This window comes from Pelodiscus sinensis, chromosome 7, assembly GCF_052426305.1.
Source record: "Pelodiscus sinensis isolate ZL-2025 chromosome 7, ASM5242630v1, whole genome shotgun sequence".
Classification (NCBI taxonomy): domain Eukaryota; kingdom Metazoa; phylum Chordata; order Testudines; family Trionychidae; genus Pelodiscus; species Pelodiscus sinensis.
Genome location: NC_143058.1, coordinates 44,307,697 through 44,330,158, shown reverse-complemented (window position 1 = coordinate 44,330,158; position 22,462 = coordinate 44,307,697). Strand labels below are relative to the sequence as shown.

The 22,462-nt window shown below is 40.5% G+C and overlaps 1 protein-coding gene across 4 annotated transcripts in view; it reads right to left on the bottom strand.

The window, feature by feature from the left end:
* The window catches only part of RAPGEF4 (Rap guanine nucleotide exchange factor 4), a 230,160-nt gene that overhangs the window by 5,755 nt on the left and 201,943 nt on the right, over positions 1 to 22,462 (bottom strand). For all 4 annotated transcript variants that reach the window (XM_089779764.1, XM_006116479.5, XM_014570177.4 and 1 more), the window contains 7 exons: positions 20,338 to 20,463; positions 19,692 to 19,870; positions 13,642 to 13,732; positions 10,934 to 10,984; positions 10,282 to 10,369; positions 9,857 to 9,921; positions 556 to 610 (listed from right to left, as the gene is read on the bottom strand). In XM_089779764.1, the coding sequence (XP_089635890.1) occupies positions 556 to 610; positions 9,857 to 9,921; positions 10,282 to 10,369; positions 10,934 to 10,984; positions 13,642 to 13,732; positions 19,692 to 19,870; positions 20,338 to 20,463 (655 nt within the window). The remainder of the gene's footprint in view (positions 1 to 555; positions 611 to 9,856; positions 9,922 to 10,281; positions 10,370 to 10,933; positions 10,985 to 13,641; positions 13,733 to 19,691; positions 19,871 to 20,337; positions 20,464 to 22,462) is intronic.

Below are 22,462 nucleotides of genomic sequence, written 5' to 3'. Positions count from 1 at the left end.
TACAAACTAAAGGGTTTATTTTATTCTGAATGTATGTGCATATATTCTTGGACTTTGTGAAGATGTGTGCATGTTTAGATTTAGGAAATAAAGAGTATATTTTAATTTCTAGATCACTCATATCTGAAGGTCACAGAGTGCCTAATAAATCAAAATTAAAAAAGATATATGTCCCAGAAAAACCTAGATGCTGGATGGAACAAAGGAATAGTTTAGTCAACAGGAGATTCTGGAGCTAGGATGGAAAAGATCTATTCCATTATAAGTGTTTCCTTTTACACCATTTGTTCTGCTTTCTGTGAAGAAAGGTGGGAGGCTGCTATGTAAATCAGAGACTGAGTGATGCTCCTTAGCAGAATGAGGCTCAAATTAGCCAGGCTGGTTGATTAGACCTCTGTCATTATGCATGACCACAAACAAAGTATAGTGAAAATACTGAAACAATTGCCTCAAAATGCATTACCCAGCATGTCTCTATCATACACAATAAGCTAATTTTTAACATTCCAATTACCAGTGATTATTCAGACAATGCACATATGGTGATACACTTACTGAAAGATTGGCTTCGGCAAAATTTCACCGTCCTTACAGTGTTGGCGATCATACGCTTAAAAAAAAATAGTATTGTAAGTGTCCTGCTTGGTGGAGGGTGGAAACAGAAAACATACATTGTATTTCAGCATCATGTGAACTAAGCACAGGTCTAAAGACATTCAATAAAACCATATTCAAATGGTGTTAAATATTCAGAATCTTAGTCTTTGTCCTGACATTTTGAGTCAGATTCTTATTTAGATGGGCCTCAAAGTGGATTCTATTTCCTAAGTGGTGTAAAGGGACCTTAGTATAAGTGAGAATCAGTTCCTTAAATGTTTAGTCTTGCACCATTCTTCACATGAAACACAAGGGTTATCCCAAAAACCTCTGCACATAAATATTCTAATTTTAAGGTCATGAATCCCTAAGATCAAGGACATTCTAGAACACATTCCACTAAATTACTGAACACTTTAGAATTTCAAATTGTATTAAAGGTTTGAGTTAAAATGCAACTCTGCTTTCAAGAGTGACTGCAAAAATTGCATTCTGGGGTGTTTATGTTTATTTTTTTCCCAGTGAAGTGTTCTTAGTTTATGATTAAAAAATGAAATTACAATGAAAACCCGGCCCTACTGAAGTCAATAGGAATTTTGCCATTGACTTCAGTGGGGCCAGAATTTCACCCATTTGCAGTAACAGACTAATCGAATAATCGATGCAATTTGCAATGACTATTCAATTTGTTGATAGGGCACCTCTGCCTTTGTAGTATAGAAACAGTCCTAGATTAAGATAAGTCTCTTGTGCGCAGTTCAGAAAGATAAAAGAAATTAGAAGTACAAACTTCCAAACATTCTAACTTTTTCCAGGTTTCTCAGCTGTACGGACTATCCCAAGTTAGGAAAATGGAAGTAGTATATTTAGCCTCTTGTTGGGATAAGGGAATCTTTCCTCACTGAATTGTCGGAAGGATTTCATTTGAAGGGGAGGTGTTGTCTGACTCTACAAATAGTCTAATCGAATCCTTTTAATTCAGAATGCAGGCAGTGATGCAACAGCAAGAATTTTGGGAAGTTGGAGTTAACCCAGAATAATGTGGATGGAGGAGAGGAATTCTTCCAGCACACCATGCTGCTTTAACCCAGTGAGATGACCTCAGAAACACACCATACATCCTACAAAAAGTTCTATTCACATGGCTCTTATACGTCCTATGCACTCTACAAGCACTGGCAGAAAAAGTGTGAGCTGGACATATCAGTGTCTCATAAAGAAAAAAAACAGATGTATTTTGCCAGTGCCTTGCAAACATGGTGAATTCTCTTCTTTTGATATATTAATGCCAGAATTTTACTACATGCAGATGAAGGATTGTGTTACTGACCAAATATTAACATAAAAGTTCAATTTTAAGCACCTTAAACTTTTCTTCATCTTGGTACTACCTCAGGCTAATATCTCCAGAAATTTGCCTCTGTTTATTCACAACGCTAAGAAAGGCCATTACTGAAAAGCCATATATATATATATATATATATAAAACCTAAATATGGAGCCATCTGAAATAGAACCAATCATGTAACACAATAGCAACCGCTACGATCAGCATGCTATATATACACAACAATACCATTTCAAGTTTTATGCTGCCTAGAAGAGTGGCAGCAGGCCAGCACATTATCTGCTAATCCATTCCTAGCCTAGGCTTCTAAATGTTATAAATATTCATACATGCCATAGAAAACTACTAAGGGCTTTAGTCACAGACTTTCTGCATAATCTTTATGTTCCAAAAATGAAAGGATGTTTGCCCTTTTTTTGCATAAGGATCAGAATGTGAAGTCCCTTTTGTTCATAACCACAAAACCTGAAAACCAATATGCACAAATTCTCTAATCCTCATTTCACACCTCAAGGGTGAAGAGACTCAATAAAAGAAGAATCAGTGACCAGCTTCGTGGCCTGATGGAACTGTCTTGTGGTGCCATTGGAAGGAGGCCCTACATTTCACAGCCACATTGAAACTTCTATACCCTCTGCAGGTGCCACTTTTGTGACATACTGGGAAGCAGAATGCACAGAGGCTGCCAGATAAATTGTCTCTGATCACACTGTCAGATGATTTAAGGAATAGCATTGACATAAGTTCTGAAGGAAGTGCATCCCCTGCCTTCCCTTTATGATCCTGTAAGGACAGCCACATGTACTCAGATTGTGGAGGAAGTGGGAGGAATGGGTGGTAAATAATGGCTTTCCAACAAACTGTGAGGAAAAAGATAAAGACTCATGTCTGAATTCATTTGGGAACACAAATATGGTGTGGGATATAGCATCTCCTCATGGAGAGCCAGCCTCTGGAGCCTTCCACAGAACAACAGTTCTAGAAAAGGCCCTGCCTAGTATATCCCATCTATTTAAAAAAAATCTGTGACATTTACAGGTACAAAAGCAGTACAGCTTGTATGTAATATACTGTTATGCACTGGATTTCTAGGTTGCATGTTGCCCTCTAGTGGCTAGCCCACAGGGAGTATTCAGGAACTACTACTACTACTACTAACAGCTATGGGACTCCTCCTTTGCCTGACATGGTAAAGGCTTGTTTTTGGAACTGAAAGATACATGTGTGTGAAGTGCCTAATTTTTGCATCTGTGGTCAACAGCAATCCTCTTCTCCAATGCGTTACCTTCCTGCAGCTCCCAAATTATGTGTTCTCAACCTTCCACAGCAGCACTTTTACAACTTCACAAGCTTCACAATTCCTAGTTCCCTCCAATGATTATGACTTTGTCTTCACTGCTAAAAAGGTGTGTTTTTACAGTACGACAGGTAATACATGTGGAGGTAAGGCACAAGCAGTTTTACTGCAATGTAGCTAGGTGAAATCAAATCTGGATAGAGGGCACAATATTCACCTTGCCTAGTTACACTGTTTTCTCCACTAGGATTTTCAGCAAGACAGCAAACAGACCTTTCTGGCAGTGAAGACAAAGCCTATCAGTCACTAGCAATGCTACTGGTATAGTAATCATTCAAACATCTAATTACTGACAAAAATACTGATTATGCCCCATAAACCTGTAGCCAACTCCTGATATATACTGCCCTTTCACAGCTTCCCGTAACGGAATTACAAGGGTGCACAGAGAGCAGGCTATGATTAAGTACTTAAGACTTTTAAGAAAATTATTCATGAAAGAGTTCTCAAGTCTGAAAAAAGCATCCTTTAAAAAAAAAGATACAGGTGAAACATTAAACGGAGATGAGCGTGATTTAAAAAGTTGTGTTGATTGGAGGCATATCCTGCTTGGTACTATTTGCAGTCTGGGTGGACAATTACAAGCAGGAAACTTGTCAGCAGCCTATCAGCTGTTGGGATGAAAACTCTTTGGAGAGAATGCAGAGGGCTAAACTCTGCTTCCAGTGACAGCGCTGTAGTTACGCAGAAATACAGAAACACCCCTTTTTGGAATTAAACAAGGATTTCAGAAGGGATCATCAAGAGATTTTTATCTGTAAGAAGAACAAAACTTACGTCTCATAATCAGAATGGATCAAAAGAAACTGTTTTTCAAAGGATGAACAAATTCAAGACAGATCAATAATCCTAACCAGGAGAAATGAGAGATAACTGTATCTGCTAGCACCATCAGGCAGGGGAACAAATAGGCAGAAATGACAAATCGCTTAGACATGGCTCCTACAGAAAATGTACCAGTGCCTGGTTTTCGGTTTCTATTTAAAATTACATAAAAGTAGCAGAATATTTACAATCGTGTGGTTCAGACTTTACATCAGTGTAAATGAGAGCAGAGTTTAGCCAATGTAAATGAGAGCAGACTGCATGGCCTTGTCTTCATTAGGAAAAAGGTAATTTTTAGCTTGTGTTAAGTAAGACATAGCAATTAATGTGACCAGGCAGTTGTAGCTGTAACATGAGATAAAAGACTGGGATTTGACTTGGTAACACATGTTAAAACTACAAACAGCCTTGCCAACACTAGGATTTTACCATGTATTAGCTAGCACATACGAAAACAAAAAAAATCACCCTTTTTCTTACTGTGGATGTTCCGCATTCATAGCCTTTTATAGATGTGCACTAATCTGCTCTCTTTCCTATCTATTACAAATCTTTCTCCTATCTTTCCCAGTTTTTTTTAATCTCTTTCTCTATCCTCTTGTTAAGAGGTCTTTCTTTCAAAGTTCTGTTTACCATGTTTTCTCCCTTCCTTCCTACTCTGTCCTTCTTTCCCCTTCAAGATCTCACTACTTTCACTGTGGATATGTCCATACTGTGTAATTTCCAGCCTAAGCAGAAATTCCCACACTAACTCTGATTGAGCTAGCATCCTAAAAATGAATAATTGCAGCCACGTTGAGAGGGGCTAGGTGCTGGAGTATATACCTGGAGGTGTCTCCTGTAGGGCCATACTCAGGAGACCAAAACGCAGGTAGGGTTGCCAGGTGTCCGGTATTGACCTGGACAGTCCGGTATTTTCACCTCCTGTCTGGTAAAAAAAATTCAGAAACTACCAGACACCTAAAATATCCGGTATTTTCTGATTTTTTTCCCAGCCAGGAGGTGAAAATCTCAGGTTGTTACCTGATTCCACAGGGGAGCTGTCTGGCCCGGAGCAGGGAGACAAGATGGCGGACAGCCACTGTCAGCTTGTTAGGGCCAAAAAGCCTCAAACGCGTTCTTAAAAGGGACACGCTGTTTTTTAAAATATATATATATTTTGCTTAACAACTCTTGGGGTCTTTTTTTTTTTTTTGCTCAACAACTTTGGTCTCCCCCTTAACAGAATTTTTTCCCCAGTGTTTTTGTTTTTGGAGGGGGGGCATGGAATGTTCGGTATTTCTGGTTAAATCATCTGGCAACCCTAAACGCAGGCTACATGCTAGGGATGTGAGAGGTTAACCTGCTGATAAGCATCACCGTAAATGAGTACAGCTTACTGGTTTTGGTTAACCATAGGGGCTGGAGCAATCCCTGTCTGTGGCAGGCTGGTCTACCCTCTCTCCCCACTGCTGGTTATATGCTAGCTCTCTGGGAGTGGGGCTGGCAGCTCTGTTTTGCTCCTTTCCTGCGGAGGCGGCTTCTCTGCAGCAATAAAGCCTCTTCCCCAGAAGCAAAGCTGGCAGGGGCTGGCAGCCACACTCCAGGGGAGGCTTCACTGCGGGCTTTGCAGAGCCTGCAGTACGTGTAACTTTGCAACCAATGAGATTTTCAGCAGTTACATGGTTATCTATTTAACTGACTTTGTACATCCCTACTACATGCCAGGCCAGTGAATGGAGCCATTTGGGAGAGGTCTGACTGGAGCCTGTGTATTGCTTGAGAAAGCTGTGTGTGCAGACATAAGCAGCAGAAACAGCACAGAAGCAGAGAAAGAAAGCAGCAAGGAGGCCCAGAGAAGCACTTGTAACATGACCCTGAAGGTGTATCTTAACTGCAGCTGGTAGATTGCTTAGCTCTGCTTAAGTGAATTCACTAAAACCAGCAGTACACCCAGGAATAGTTGCCAGAATACAAACCCACCCAGGGCAGCCTTGTGAGATATGTATATGGACAGCTAGCCCAAGCTGTCACCCTGCTTTCCCCAACTACACTGTTACTTTTAAGACATTAGCTCAAGCAGAACTAATATTTCTCTAGCTTCAGGGGGTAGCCGAGTTAGTTTATACAGGATAAACTTAAAAAACAACAAATAGTCCGGTAGCTCTTTAAAGACTAACAAAACACCCAGAAACACCCAGAAACCATCTACTTCAAGATAGGCCCAAGAAAACCCACAATAGAACACCACTTGTTATCAACTACAGCCCCCAACTTAAACCCCTCCAACGCATTATCAATAACCTACAACCTACACTGTAATGGGATACTACACTCCGAGAGGCCCTGAGTGAGAGACCTATACTCTCCTATAGACAACAACCTAACCTCAGGAAGATACTTACTAACAACCACAGGGCATACCACATCAATACTAACCCTGGAATTTTCCCTTGCAACATACTCTGTTGCCAACTTCGTCCACATATCTACTCTGGTGACACCATCACTGGACCTAACCATGTCAGTTACACAATCAAGGACTCATATTCCAGTTCATCCAGCAATGTGATTTATGCCATCATGTGTCAGCAGTGTCCCTCTGCAATGTATATTGGACAGACTACTCAGTCACTTCGCCAAAGAATCAATGCCCACAAATTAGACATCAGACATCTTCACAAAGAAAAACCTGTTAGTCTACATTTTAATCTACCTGGGTATTCCCTTGAAGACCTGACAACGTGCGTCTTACTTCAAAGAGACTTTAACACCAGATTAAAGAGAGAAACTTCAGAACTTTCATTCATGCTTAAATTCGACACGTTACGAATAGGCCTTAATAAAGATGCTAATTACCTTACACATTACAAAGACAGCTTCCCCACCTATTGATAGTCCTAGTAACTCCAGATTAGCCACTCATTGACTTACAATAAGCTATTTCCTCCTTCCCTCTCCCTCGCCCCACCTTCTGTTCTAAAATCTGATTTGTTAGTTTGTGTTTACTTTCTTCATTGTATTCCTTTGTTATATATCGTCATGCCAATTCTCTTTCAGAATATGATCTGAAGAAGTGGGTCTGGCCCACGAAAGCTCATCACCTAACAAACTATCTTGTTAGTCTTTAAAGTGCTACATATTTTTTCCTTTTGTTTTACCAAAATCAGACTAACATGGTGTGACGGCACGTTGGGGGTTCCCCGTCTCCTGCACCCCGAAATGGCACAAACAGACTGTACCAGCTAGTGGAATTGAGGGTGGTTTATTGCTCCTCCAGCACAGCGCAGCACAGATGTAATCTGGTTACAGGAACTGGGCTAGGAGGCCTCAGGCCCCCTTGAGATGGGGGAGACTGGGCCCCTAAACTCCAGCTCCTCTCCCTAGGCTGTCTCATCCATCCTCACAGACAGCCACCAACCAACTCACTCACTTCCAGCCCTGCCCCCCAGCCAAGGCAGCATTCCACCTTCCTTTGTTCCTCTCCATGGGGGGTGTCTGGCCACTGGTTTGCATAGTGACTCATCCTGTTTTGCTGGGTCGTGGTACCCACGGCAGCCAGTGGGGGTTCCCCCAGAGCCAGCAGCATAGAAACCAGCCAGGTACCCCCACTACGTCACACATGGCTATCTCTCTATTACTATATAACACGTAGTTGGTATCATGAGCCTTCGTGGGCACAGCCCACTTCTTCAGATGAACAGCTATCTTCTCTGTCTACCTATGCTGGGAAGCCTGTACCCAGCTGAAGCATTTACATACCCTGAGACAGAGAAAGCTTTTGGGTAGAGTGAGGGGTGAAAAGGAGGCTTGGAATGTTAAGCAGACAAACTGCTTGCTGTTTGATTCTTACAGTGTTCAGGGGAACAGGACTGCACCAAAGAAATATGTGACTCCATCTATTTCCACTTCTATCAGAAACAAGACCCAGAAGACCCTAGGGCTGTGTCTAGACTGCATCCTTTTTCCATAAAAGGGATGCAAATTAGACACATTGCGATTGCAAATGAAGCGGGGATTTAAATCCCCCTCGCTTCATTTGCATAAACATGGCTGCCGCTTTTTTCCGGCTCGGGGCTTTGCCGGAAAAAAGCGCCAGTCTAGATGGGGATCTTTCAGAAAATAAAGCCTTGAATAAGGAATAAGGGATCTTTTGGAAAAGGCTTTATTTTTGGAAAGATCCCCATCTAGATTGGCGCTTTTTTCCGGCAAAGCCCCGAGCCGGAAAAAAGCGGCAGCCATGTTTATGCAAATGAAGCGGGGGGGATTTAAATGGAAAAGGGATGCAGTCTAGACACAGCCTAAATGTTGGGTAACTGCTTCCATCAAAACGGGTAACGCCATATCACTGTATAAAACTTCCTGTAAAGACTTCAGCTACTCAAATAAAACCAGGTTGTGGAGATGCATATTTGAAAAATTCTCTCTTATGGCTGGCAGACTCTATAAAACTTCACTTGGAATCTACAACTGTATATCATAGCAAAAGGCAGCCAATGTACACATATACACACAAAATCTGAATGCTGTCCTGATTCACTGGTACAATCATATATATCATCATGGCAGAAGGTATTAATGTCATGCACATTCAATATAAAGTCTGCATAGTAGGAATTAACTGGATGGAGTAGACCCAGAGACAGCATACACTAATCTCATCCAGATTATCACAAGAGGGATTATAGGGGGTAAACACTTTCTTTTGTCAGGTTGAGGACTAACCAGAAGCCAGGCAAATTTGTCTGAGGTTCTTGTGCATTACATAGCAACTTCAGAAAGGAGAGATAACCCCTATGCCCACCTAATTAAACCAGGCAGTTCTGGTCAAACAGTTCTTTCCCTGGAGGAACGCTCTAACTGGGAATGCTTATCTGTGATTAGTATGTCTTCACGGCAGAATTTACTCAGGCTGCTAATTGGGAATTACCCCTAGGAATTCTCCACCCAAACTGAACCTCTCTTCTGAATTTGGTGGTGAGTTTAACACAGGCTGGTTGGCGTGTTTGGGGCTGTAGACTAAAATCTGAGTGCTGCATTCAGTTGGATCAATATCTGCCCACACTGCAGTGAGCGCACAGGCTAATCACTCAAGTGCTGATATTCCTCCAATGCCTTCCCACAATTCTCCCAAGTGCTCGAAGGGCAGACAAAGTTCTCCCACAATTCACTGTGCAAAAATCATAGTGTGGCTCAGCTAACTGCAGCACAAAGAACCATGGGCTGCGCTCCCCACAAGTCTGAGCAGCACACATGGCAGAGTGCAGCACAAGGGGGTACACGGTCACTTGGGTAGGTCCTTGTAATGAGGCAGCTTACACTGAGGCTTGGCTTTATCACCTGAGTTAACTTTGAAGAGAAGATATACCCTGAGTAGCCAATATGGACAATAAGCAAATCCCCTCTCCTCGGTAGCAGGAAAACGTTGCCTAGCTGAGATTTCTGCAAAAGGAAATTGCCTGCATGTAGTTGTTGCCACTTCTGTTCTAGGTAAATACAACTTGTGTACCTTTGTAAATACATACATTATGTTAGAACATAATCCTGACTTTGTATCATCAATTTCCTTTTCAACAGGAGGGAGAGCTCCCATGCTTGGAAATTTGTTACTCTTCAAAGGGCAAAAATGAAGTTTCAGAAGCAAATGAAGTTTCTGCACCTATTTTATACCTAAAAGGTAAAACCATCAGTTCTCTTGCATCACTGTAAAGCTCATCATACAACCCCAGTTAGCAACATAGTGTACGTACCATTTTTTCAAAGTTTACTAGATTGTCAATGAATGTCTTGTTCCCCTCATGAGTAAACGTCATGTCTGCATAGAAATGAAAGCAAGTCTTATAACTAATCAACTTATTACATACAAATCAGCACAGCACTGTATCTATATCTCTTCAGTTATAACAATCATAACATTTAATTATTAAAAACACACTCCTTTTATTAGAGTGAAACTTTGAAAGATTTCTCACTGAGGCTAGAGCAATTAGAGTCTGACATTCAGATTCACTGAAAATTCTTTCTCCTTTCTCCATGTCCTGATTTTTTTTTAAATGGAAAAGAGGATTGCACCTGCCACTGAGATTGAATTTTACTTTCTCTTACTGCCTTTCCTTCTTCAAATATTTGACAACTAGCTTTCACATGAATACAGCTGGTAGATTTTCTAGATTACCTTTTATAAGTAAGGGCATGAAGGGAATTATAGGAGGGTCCAGTTTAGCTACAGTAAGCCGGTAGGCCCTATGGTTTCTTGATGGATCCTTTAATAAAGGAGAAATCAGATAATTATTAATAGCGACCAAGAAACAGAGCCTGTGTAGATTCATTCAAAAGCCAGTGTTTTAAATGTAATTACTTTCTCTTGTGGCTTTAACAAGTACAGCTTCAAAACAAGGACAGCTTTTATTTAACAGTTTTCCTATCAAAATGGCAAGGTATAAGTGTGGTAACAAAACACTTATTTGTATAGAAACCTCACATTCCCCCTCCCTCCTCCCGAATGGAATTGCAGACACTGGAATAAAAAATATCCTTGACAGAAAATATAATTTCTCATATATAAAATGGGAAAACTTATTATAAAGCTTTTCAGAGTTTCCCAGATTGACCATAAGTGGAACATAAATTCTGTCAAGAGTAGCTTGCTAAGAGTATAATTTATTAGTCATACATGCTTGTTTTAGCAGCATTAAAATGGGATCATAAACTTCTTAAATTCAAACAAGGACATATAAAATGTTCTGAATCGAGGAATTCAAATCAGTTACTCAGAAACTGAATTAGTACAGATTTTGCACAGAATAAAAGGATTTATTGCCATTTACCATTAAGCTTTCAAACTCTGCATAGATCTTTTTGAACTTGCTTGGAAGTTTCTGTTAATAAAATAAAAACAGAAAGTGTTGTTAAATTCAGTCTTCATCGAGTATAATAATTTTACTGTATATGTTTCTTGTAAACACCCCTAAAGCAGAAAAAAAATGTTCTTTTTGGAACAATGTGGTAATGTAAAATACAGCACATCACCTAGCAACCAGATTATAAATAGAGATGGGACTGAGCCAAAAACCTGAATTATGATTTGGAACCAAACCTGAAGTTACCCAGTTTGAGATGTTCAGATTCAGACACTGAATCGGCCCATTACAGTGATATGTTGCAGCCAAGTAATTCTCGTTCATATCTGAATCCAAAGTGCAAATGAAAGTTTAGTTCAGTTCAAATTCAGGCCCATTCTTAATGACAGCCTGTTTGAAAGAAAAACAGTTTACACAAATACGTTGGGCAGTATTATTTCGGCTAGATCGTTCACATAAATGACCATATGCCTTTTGGAACATTCATAAGTTAATCAAACCACACCTAGGCATTTCCAAAAAGATGTTGTTAATGCAAATGTATCATCAACTATGGCACAAATCCTTGATTTACCAGGCATCCAAGGGTCGTCTTTATTTGTTTGAGCTTAAGTTAATTAATAACTTTTCAGTTCACAATAGACACTGATAATGAACTGTTGTCAGCAATGCCCACGGTGAATAAAGGGACATTCTTAAATAGTCACTTCTACCTCACATTATACTAGAAATGTTGAGCAAATTTACTGGAAGTAGTCCTCCTGGGGCACCTTAGAGGCTAATAAAAGTAGACATTGGTAGTAGACACTGCTATGTGAACAAGAAAGCTTGAAAGATCTTAGTAACTTTTACATATCAAATTAAATATGTAATCTTTCTAATTTGGATTACAAATTTGAATACCTTTTTTATCAAATTACATGACAACATTTAGTGGGCATAATAAAGAAATACTGCCTTAAAGTGTCTCCTATATCGAACATGCATAAGATAGCAAGATAGAGTACCACCCTAAGGGGCCTAATGATGTACATGAGCAATTGTGTGCCTCTTTTCCATGTGCATACAAAATAACTATTTGTGAATGAAATGGTCACATATAGCTACAAATACCTGTTATCTGCATGTGACTGATATACCTGCATGTGAATGTTAGTAAAAATCAGATTCTAAATATGTATGTTTAATTATGTTCACTGTATATATTCTGAAAAAAAATTGTGGAATTACTCTTAGATTATATCTTGTTAACCTGGCTGCTCTGCTGAACAAAATAGTGTGAAAACATTTATTTGAATACAGTATCACATCTCTTTCATTTATCAATTTTCCCCCTTCCAGCTCAATCCCCATATCTATTGTAAATTCTAGCTTCTTGTATACAATATACAAATTAAATTCCATCTCTTGTCTGCTTAGAACTCATGCCTTCTTTTAAACTCCCAACTATCCTTCTTATTAGCTAGAAATAAAGGGCCAGTTATTTACTGGTGTAATTGAAACCATATTTTAGTATCAATTATACCAATAACATAGCACAGACTTCAAGCAACTTGGCTAAACATTTTTCTATTTTTCAAGAAAAATGATGTCAAAAATACCCAGAATATATGAAAACATTTCTGTTTTCAACCAGCAGATACAGCATGCCAACATTTTTCTAAAAATGGAAATTTTAATGAAAATATTTTGCTAAAAAATTTCATGAAAAATCAGAATTTTTGGAGCAGATTAGGTGACTCGTGGTAGGGGCAAGAAGGGCCACGTGCCTCTCCCCAGATGCCAGGAGGGCACATTCAGCAGGGAACCGCAGGAGAAAAGAAGCAGCCTCATGCCAGCAGCTCTTCTAACATGGCTGTGCCCTTCTACGCATCTGCGTCCACTGGAGGACAGGGCTAAGGTGGTACCAGAACAGTCATGCCGGTAAAGTTGTTGGCATGTTGCCACTAGGCAGACCCATGTTTGTTTTTTGCCACTGCAGTTCCCAGGAGAGTCCTGTGGCTCAATGCTGAACTGCAGGGATCTCCCAGGAATTGCAGTGGCAAAAGGAGCATGACGCAGGGCCACCATTCCCAAGTGCAGCTGTACTGGTACCATCCCCAGTCCTACCCCCAACTCTGTCCTCCAGTGGGGCTGTATAGAAGCCAGATGATGCAGCTGTGTGGAAGGGCAGGGGGAGGTACAGCTGTGTCAGAGGCTCATGACCCCACATTCTGGTCCTTTCGCTGCTGTTCTCGAGAGCCCCAAGGCTCAGAAGCTTTTGGCACAGCAGGAGGACAGTCTCCGTCGCCCTCCAGCAACATGGGATGGGGCGCATGCAGGGGCAGGGCAGGGCAGGGCAGGGAGGAATTATGTGAGAAGGTCGTGTGCCCCGTTAGCTGGTGCCTCCCTTTGTGTTCCTCCCATTAGTTGCCTTTTTCTTTACCTCCTTTTTAAGAAACAAAATATGGGAACGCAGAATTGTGCCCCACAAATGCTCATTCATGGTGTGGGATGCCTCCAAGTTTTTGGCCTAGTAACCTCTCCTCTCAGGAGCTGAATTACTGTCTAGAAGAATGACCTGCCTCTTTCTCAATCCTAATTCTAGAAGTAACATGTATAGATGGAGGTGGTTGCTTACTAAAAGCAGAAATCACAAGCAAATATCTTGAAAGTGAATTATACCTGCCACTTACCTCCCATGTCAGTGAAAGGCGGCTCACAGCAACGTTACTTAGTCCCATGATAATAGCGAAAAAGGAATTCAGATTTTTGTATTCCTTACAGCTGAAAGACAAGAGGGCCAGACTTTAATGGTATGTATATATAAGAGGAGAAGTAACACAGAGGTCTTACATTCTGGCAAACCTTACCAGTGGGCTCGGGACACATAATTTTGCCCTCTTCCACCTCTGAGTTGTGTTTGAACCTCACAGCATAATGAGAAACTTGGTAAACCTAGGATAAGTGTATCTATATTGACCAAATTCACCTAGAAACTTCTCTTCCTCACTCCTCAAATGGCCACCAGTTTTCCTCTTACTTAATTCCACCTTTGGCATATGGTGTTTTAATCTCCTTTTCTCCTACCAGTGCACTATGGGTCATCTCTTTACATCAGACTAAATTAAGGCCCAAAGAATGCTAAAAACAGGGGAAGAGGTATGGTTTGCACTCCCACTGCTGCAGAACTTGGTGGGCTGTCATGTTGTCTACACCCAAAAGGTTCAAGGGCATGGGGTCCACTGGATGCCCAGAGATGGCTGTATTTCAGTGATTCCTGTGTACATGGTCTGTAATCAATTTGTGCAGTTTCTTGAACTCTGTGGGACCTTTCATTTAAGGCAGAGATGGGAGCCCGATCCAGCCTGCCAAGCAGCCCTGCTGTTCCCCCGCCCGCAAGCCAATTAGATTCTGGGGGCGGGGGAGCACGTGAAGCCTCCTCTCACTCTGCCAGGAGCATGTGGCACTTTGAAGCACCACGCGCTGATTGCAGGGCAGGGCGGGAAGAGGAGGAGAGCGGAGGAGTCTTTGTGCACTCGTCCACCCCCAGGCCAATCCGGGCCTGGGGGTCTGGGAGCTGCGTGAAGCTTCCTTCGCCCTGCCCCGGCCCTGCGAGAAGCCCTCGGCACTTCAAAGTGCCATATGCTCCTCGCAGGCTGGGAGGAGGCTTCCTGCGCTCCCCTGCCCCCAGGCCTTGATTAGCCTGGGGGTGGGGGAGTGTGCCAAGCCTCTTCCAGGGCATGAGTGTCTAGTGGGAAGAGGGGCAAAGGGGCAATCATTGTCTGGGGGTGGGGTAACTCCACCTTTTCCTGTTTAGGCCCAACCCTTCCTGTTTAGGCCCCACCCCTTCTGGGGTGGCCCGAGGCTACTTCAAAAATTTTTGAAGTGGCTCCCAGGCAAAAATTATTGTCCCCCCCCAATTTAAGGTCATTATAAAGTTGCCATCTTTGTCATTCTAAAGACATTTATAGCATACCCATTGCTGAAAACCCCACATACTAGGTGTACTAAATCTGCCCTAGCCTCCAAGAATGCTCCTTCATTAATACTCAAGAGAGACTGAAGGATATAATCAGGGGGACCAACAGAATTGCTGGGCCCCTGAGCAAGGTGTGTGGGGGAGGGCGGTTCTGTGCTCCCAGAAGGGTCAGGGTGTCTTGAGCAGAAGGTGCAGCTGCCAGGACTGCACCAGCCCCCGCATCTCGCCAGCCCTTAGCACTGCTTGCGGAGTTCTGACGGTGAATTAAAGGGGCTGGGCTCCGGTTGCCACAGTAGTGGCCAGAATAGCCAAGAGCCCCAGGCCCTTTTGAATTGCCAGGTCCAGAGGCAACTGCCCCCTTTGCCCCCTCCTGTTGGCAGACATGGACCAGCGTGTTCTGATATCACCCAGCTTGAGATTCAGATATCACCCAGTTGATGTGTTTCTACTGGTGGTGCAAATCCACACATGCCTCGGTGCACATAACAAAATGTATTACATACATAGATGGAAAAAATAGAGGGAGCACTGGATATAACAGCATGTTATAGTGTATCTGATATGCCATATCTTTGCAAATGAGTTGCTGTTTGTCAATATAACTGTCCAAAGTAGAAATCTTTAGGCCTATGCTTCTTTTGCTATTTGACTTGCAGAGGTCGAGTGGTAGGATATTAAGGAAACTATAAAAAGAAGAGATTCAAACTGTGATTCTCAAATACATTTCTCTACTTCAGCACTATCTACAGAAGTTCAATCCTGAACATTTTATCCTCTCTCAGATATCTCATCTTGCATGGCCCGTATTCACCTTCAACTCAGCATGGCCAAGAGTAAGCTCATAGTCTCATCTTCCAAAAATATCTCTGCTCTTTGTACTGTGCTCTCCGGTCTTCTTGTTAACAACTTTACCACCCTCTGGCCCTTGCAATGCTGCTGCCAAAATTAGTTTCCTTTGATGATGGTAACATGTCTTTACTTGTTCTGGGAGACACCAAGCATAAAACTGGGCCCATAAAAATAATAAATATTAAAATACTAGTGTTCAAGCATAATATCTAGGCTTAGTTAAGTAAGCTGTAACTTGTAATTTACAACTATATTTTGTCTGAAATAAAGGAATGTTTCCATATTGACTAAATACCTTTTTTCAAAGCAGTACAGCTACTCTATTAAGACTAGTATGGATGGCCTTTTTAAAAAGCTCTATATTAAACAGTTCAGTGTACACAAGTGAATCAACAATGGAACTAACACCTAAAATCATAAAATACAGTTTTTGTTCAAGTGGATAAATAGAACTTCAAAAAGAGGATGCACAATTTTATTAAGAACAGTCTTTCTGTGTGTTCTGACAATATAATGTAAAATGATGTGTAGGATTTTTTAAAGCATTTAATTAAATTAGGACACCAAGACCCGTAATCCCACAAACTGATTTTATTAGGAATATCTTCTATCATGCACTTGCACATGTGTACACATATACATAGATGCACACACACACACACACACACACACACACACACACACACACACACACACACACTTTAAAAATCACTGACTTTCAATGGGATTTTGGCACTCTGACCTGGGGGGGTATTTTGTGGGTATGCATATGGGGAGAGATTTTTAATGACTGTGTGTGAGAATCAAGATGAAAAAGAGGAGGCATAGAAGAGTGACTGAATATCTTTTGTGTATATTCATAAAGAGATTATTTTCAAAAGTGTGTATTTAAAGACAGGAGAGAGAGAGAGAGAGAGAGAGAGAGTGGTGTGTGTGCGCGCGCGCACACACATGCATCTGTGTGGAAGCACTGAAAGATACCACAGGAGATATATTTAATTAGTTTGTTCATTTCAAAGACTCAGAGTTTGTGATCCTGGTGAGCTGGGCACTTTCACCCAGCAGGTGGCATAGGCAATTACTGCAAAGAAAGCCAAAAGTACACAAGGCTCAGCACAGTGAATCCACATCTGGTTATGTAATTTCCCCTTTGGGTGTGAGCCCCAATAAGGGTGGATTTTGGGGCAGACAGCATGCTTATTGGAAAAGTGGTGATCCCTCAGGCCCAGTATGGGAACAAAGTGCTCAGCAGCCATTATCTCTGAATATCAGTATAGCAGGAAGACTGCGCAGCCACACCCCTTCACCACCAGTCACTCAGGAAGATTAACAGTATTGTACTGAACTGAGTACCCTTGCTAATGAGTTTAGTGCACCGTCATTTGTCCCAGGAAGGATTCTACTCTCATTCGGTTACTAGTTTATCAAGACTCTTCATGTGGAAATTGAGACCACAATATTACTTCAAGGCCTGGGCCCACCTTTTGTAACACAATCCCTTGGCTCTTTTCCCCACCTAACTCTTGGACAGGTTCTGTTTGTTTTACTGTGTTTTGTAGCACTTGTTACCATGGCAACAATTTATTTGGTAAGAAAGAGCCCCATCGTTTTTAAAGTTCTTTTGCAGTAACTGAAAATAAATCTGCCAGCTCAATTTTTATTTAGGAAAATCTTGTGCTTTAAAACTCCCTGCACTTAGGAGACACAGAGGTCTCAGGAGAGCAGGTCACGTTTAGACATTTATTTTTAGAACTGTAGTGAAACCAGAAACATAGAAGTAAACATCTCATCACGCTGATCTAAATAGCATAAGGTAATCCCATGCCACTGGAAAATCTAATGGAATGGGGGGAAGTTTATAATTGATTATTTTCCCAGTTTTTTCTTAAGGTGAAGTTCAATCATTATTTTGAAGTTAATTTATTTTAAAGGTTTATTAAATTTATCTTCATATCTTAATTCACTTACATTTATGCATTTTCTCATTTCATACCACTGATTTGAGGAATAAACCATATTCATTTTTGTATATGTATCTTACTACCCTCTACTGGACAAAATATGTCAGACCTGCTTTCTGGTCTAAAATTTCCCTTTAGAGACAGATGTAATGGAATGGCTGTTCTTAAAGACTACAGGAGCACGTTTTATTTATCTTACTATGAGTCTGATCCTGTGAGGTGCTGAGTGCATCATTGTAAATTATTTATTTGTATTATAATAGAAGACCCAGTCAAGATCTGGATCCATTGTCTAAGGCATTGTGCAAACACACAGAAAGACACAGTTTCTGTCTAGAGGGGTTTAGAATCTAACCTGAGACAATAAGTAATTGGTAGTTGTAACGAACAATAGCAAGGGAGGAAGCAAGGAGTGGGCAACAGTGCTAGGAAGTATTTTTACATATGGTAGTTGTGGCCCTTCTCCCTTTGAAGTCAACAGAAAATTCCTACTGAATTCAGTGGTGGGGAATCAAGCCGTAAGCACACAAATTGAAGGTTCCAAGCAATGGAATTTCTCCTTGTGTGCTTCTGGTATCCACATTTAAACTTGGTGGCTAGAAAGAGAAAATAACAACAGAGCACTTTCGAAAAAAGGCATTATTCCTCGTAAAATGAGGTTTTCCACAGTCGAAAAAACTACTGCATTCTTTCGATTTAATTTCGAAAGAACACAGCAGCAGTCTAGACACAGTTGAAGTTTTCTCGAATAAAGGTCACTTTTTTTTTCAAAAAAACCCTGTAGTCTAGACACCCTTAAGGACATAAGTGGGCATAGGTCCTACTGAACTCAATAAGGGTATGTCTACACTACCCCGCTAGTTCGAACTAGCGGGGTAATGTAGGCATACTGTACTTGCAAATGAAGCCTGGGATTTGAATTTCCCGGGCTTCATTTGCATAAGCGGGGAGCCGCCATTTTTAAAACCCCGCTGGTTCGAACCCCGTGCAGCGCGGCTACATGGGGCACGAACTAGGTAGTTCGAACTAGGCTTCCTAGTTCGAACTACCGTTACTCCTCGTCGAATGAGGAGTAACGGTAGTTCGAACTAGGAAGCCTAGTTCGAACTACCTAGTTCGTGCCCCATGTAGCCGCGCTGCACGGGGTTCGAACCAGCGGGGTTTTAAAAATGGCGGCTCCCCGCTTATGCAAATGAAGCCCGGGAAATTCAAATCCCGGGCTTCATTTGCAAGTGCGGTATGCCTACATTACCCTCCTAGTTCAAACTAGGAGGGTAGTGTAGACATACCCTAAGTTACTTGTGTGGGTAGCTGCAGGATTGGGTTCTAAGGGTGCATCTACACAACAGTATTATTTCAGAATAACAGCCATTACTCCAAAATAACAATGTGAACGTCTACACGGCAATTCTGTTATTTCAAAATAAATTTGAAATAATGGACGGCTTATTCTGACTTCTGAAAACCTCATTCCAAGAGAAATAACACCTATTCCAAAATAGCTATTTCAGAATAGCAGTAGTGTGCGTGCCCCACTGTTGCTATTTTGAAATAACTCCACCCCAGGGCAATTCAGAATAATTACTCCCAGTTCCTGCTGGGGCTCTAAAGAAGGTAGTCCAAGCCTGCCTTGGACTAATTTTGAGGCTTCCCTATGGAGTAAATGAGCTATTTTAAAATAAGCTACAGGCAGTCCCTGGGTTTCGTACAAGATAGGGACTGTAGGTTTGTTCTTAAGTTGAATTTGTATGTAAGTCGGAACTGGTACATATTGTACCCCAGATGTCCCCGATTCAGCTGCTGCTGAAACTGACCACCTTACATTAACAGGGGTGGGCAAGATGAATTAGGCTTTTTCAGCTGTTTGATTCTCTGTAAAAAGGACACGTAACAAATATATTAAAAACCAGGCATGTATTTCAGTCTATTTCTGTATATACTAGTATATACTTACTGGGCTGCTATCTTAATGAATTTCTTTAACAGCTGAACACGCTTGCTGAGCTGGGAGCAAAGACACATCTCTGTGACCACCCAGAACTGGATTTCATTAAATCTTCTCAAAAACAAGTCCAAATTTGCTGTGGTCTTTTTAAAATTGTGCCTTCCAAATGTGTGGTATATCAGCTCCAGCTAGGAGAGAAAAAACAGAGTTGGCTTTTAAATGTCTGTTTTTTGTGGGTTGGGGTGAAGAGGACTGAGGAGAAGTCACTGTTAGGTATTTAAATTATTCAGGCTTGAAACTTGCTGGGTAGTAAATATGTGCATGATACAGCTGACGAGGATTCAGCTTGCATTGCAAGTTTGGTTGGCACTAAGGCACATTAAAAGCATAAATATAGACTGTATAGTAACAGTTTAATACTTCCAATGAAACATATAAAAGTAATTTAATATCCAGTCCACTGTTAGGTAATGTTTCTTTTATATACTTTATATTTTTGCTCTGGCTGGAATAGTATTTAATAGTTTCAAGGCTTGCAATTGTTAAGATTCTACAAGTTAAACTCAGAGAAAATCTGGCAAACAGTATTAGTATCTACAATGCACAGCTAAATGTTTAATAAGAAATACTATCATGCTATTTTGATTCTCCATACCTCATGCACACAGTTGAAAAGCTCCCAGTCATAAATTGTCATCTGATACGCTAAATCTTTGGAGCTCATGAGTTCAAAAGTTCCTACAGTTCCCGTCGATGGGCCTTCTTGTTCTGGCAAAGGTGTCTGTGAACAAGAATAATGATACAAGAATATTTCAAAGTGCTAAACTGCACTATCAGTGTTTAGTCATCTGCTGATTTATTTCAATATCGCCAATTTTTGAAGGGGTTTCAAATAATGTATCGGGAGTCTGCTTTTGACTATCAATAGTAATAAAGCCTCTATTATCAATTCCCATTTTTACATACATAAGCATCCGAACCACAGCACGCCAGCCAAATATTTTTGCAACTAACAGATTTTAATTATGTGAATTATCTCCTTTATTAGAAATTAGACACCTGTAACAATTACATGATTTAGTAAGTATAGCTCATACTTTCTCTCTCGGTATACAGTGCATATATTGTAGTCCTTGTCATGAGCTGACATTTGTGCTTGCATAACTCTCAGTTATGTTATTGGGAGTTTTATGTGTGCACAGAGTATATTCCTGCGAATTATTAAAGTATCGATTTTTAAATGGATTTTCATATCATCTAATAAAAGATGTGAGCTGCAATTTGTACACAATTATTCTTTATCCAAATAAATTTAAAATGGGGGCTTCCATGTTTGGAATCATCTATTGTATATATTAGGGCCAAAGAGTCTAAATCTAACTTATTCAATTGCCAACAAATATACCTGTTGCTAATTCACATACATCCTGAGACCTCACAATACTTTGTGATATCCCAAATTTTAAATTGCTTTTACTTCCAGGAGAGGGCAGTATAGTTCATTTACTATTTGCTCTTCAAATTCTTCCATACTGTCTTTAATTTTTAATGAGCATTATCTGATATATTGCAGATTATGATAGAAAAATGTGCTTTCAACAGAACAGGCCCCATCCTGAATTCAATCTGAATCAGGTCTGTAAGATCAGGCCATGTATTTCCAAATAAAAAAGTTATGATTACTACATTATTCTGCATTTAAAAAACAATATTATGGCTGCAAATTTTAAAAAAGAAATAGGGAGCACTGGATTAACATACCAACATTCCCTGTCTCAAAAATGAGTACTTAGTAAGTTTGTTTGTGCTAGAGTTGCTACTTTTTATTTTCACAAAACTACAAGACACAATTGCATCAAACTGTTCCAAAATAATTTGCAATAAACTGCTCACATTTTGGCCCTACAAGTCTAGCTTTTCATTTTTACCTTTAGGAAAGAGTGATTTTGCACAAAGTTAAATAGATTTTTGTACCTATTCAGAGACTATTTGCTGTATTACCATTATAAATAGCTGGTCTGAAATGTATTTTCTACATTTAGATGTAGACTCTCAAGGTATTTATAAATTCATCCATTCCAGAATAACGCCCTTATTTTCATAAGGGGCATGCCAAGCAAAACATCAACAAATTCACAGACTAGAAAGGACATTCTTAAATGGTAAGAAAAGGTGTTTCATGTTATAGGATTCTGTTAATTGTTAACACCATTCTTTAGATTACTGCAAGAATAGTCAGTGTGTGGACTTCTTTAATAGAGAGTTGGGAAGTTACTATGATATACTTAAAGCCCTCTAGTCCTCCTGAAGCCAGCAGGAGGTGCAGTACAATAAACTGTATTTGACATATTCAGTCCATGCTAAACTGAGATAGCAAAAAAAGCAAAAGGCAGCCAAGCACTGAAAATTTACTACTAAGTTTCTAAATCTAAATCAGAAGCAAAACTCAGATTTTGCAATATCTATACATACTAAGTAGCTTGTTGAAAGCATACGGGAAGCTGGGAGTAATAGAGATCATGCTGACATAGCTTGGCAATGACAGTTATTTTTAATGAAGTAAAAGGAACAAAGTGCAGTCAGAATCAAGCTCTATAAAAGCAGGCCCCCTGGACATTGTTAAAGTTACTGTATGATCAGGAAGCACTTATGAACAATTTTACCCAAGGAAAACCAGACTTTCTACTTAGAATATTTTCTGTGAATCAAGTTAGAAACATCTGTGATTTCTGACATGGTATTTGGAGGGTCAGGCAGAAAAGGTTTTTAAACACTTACTG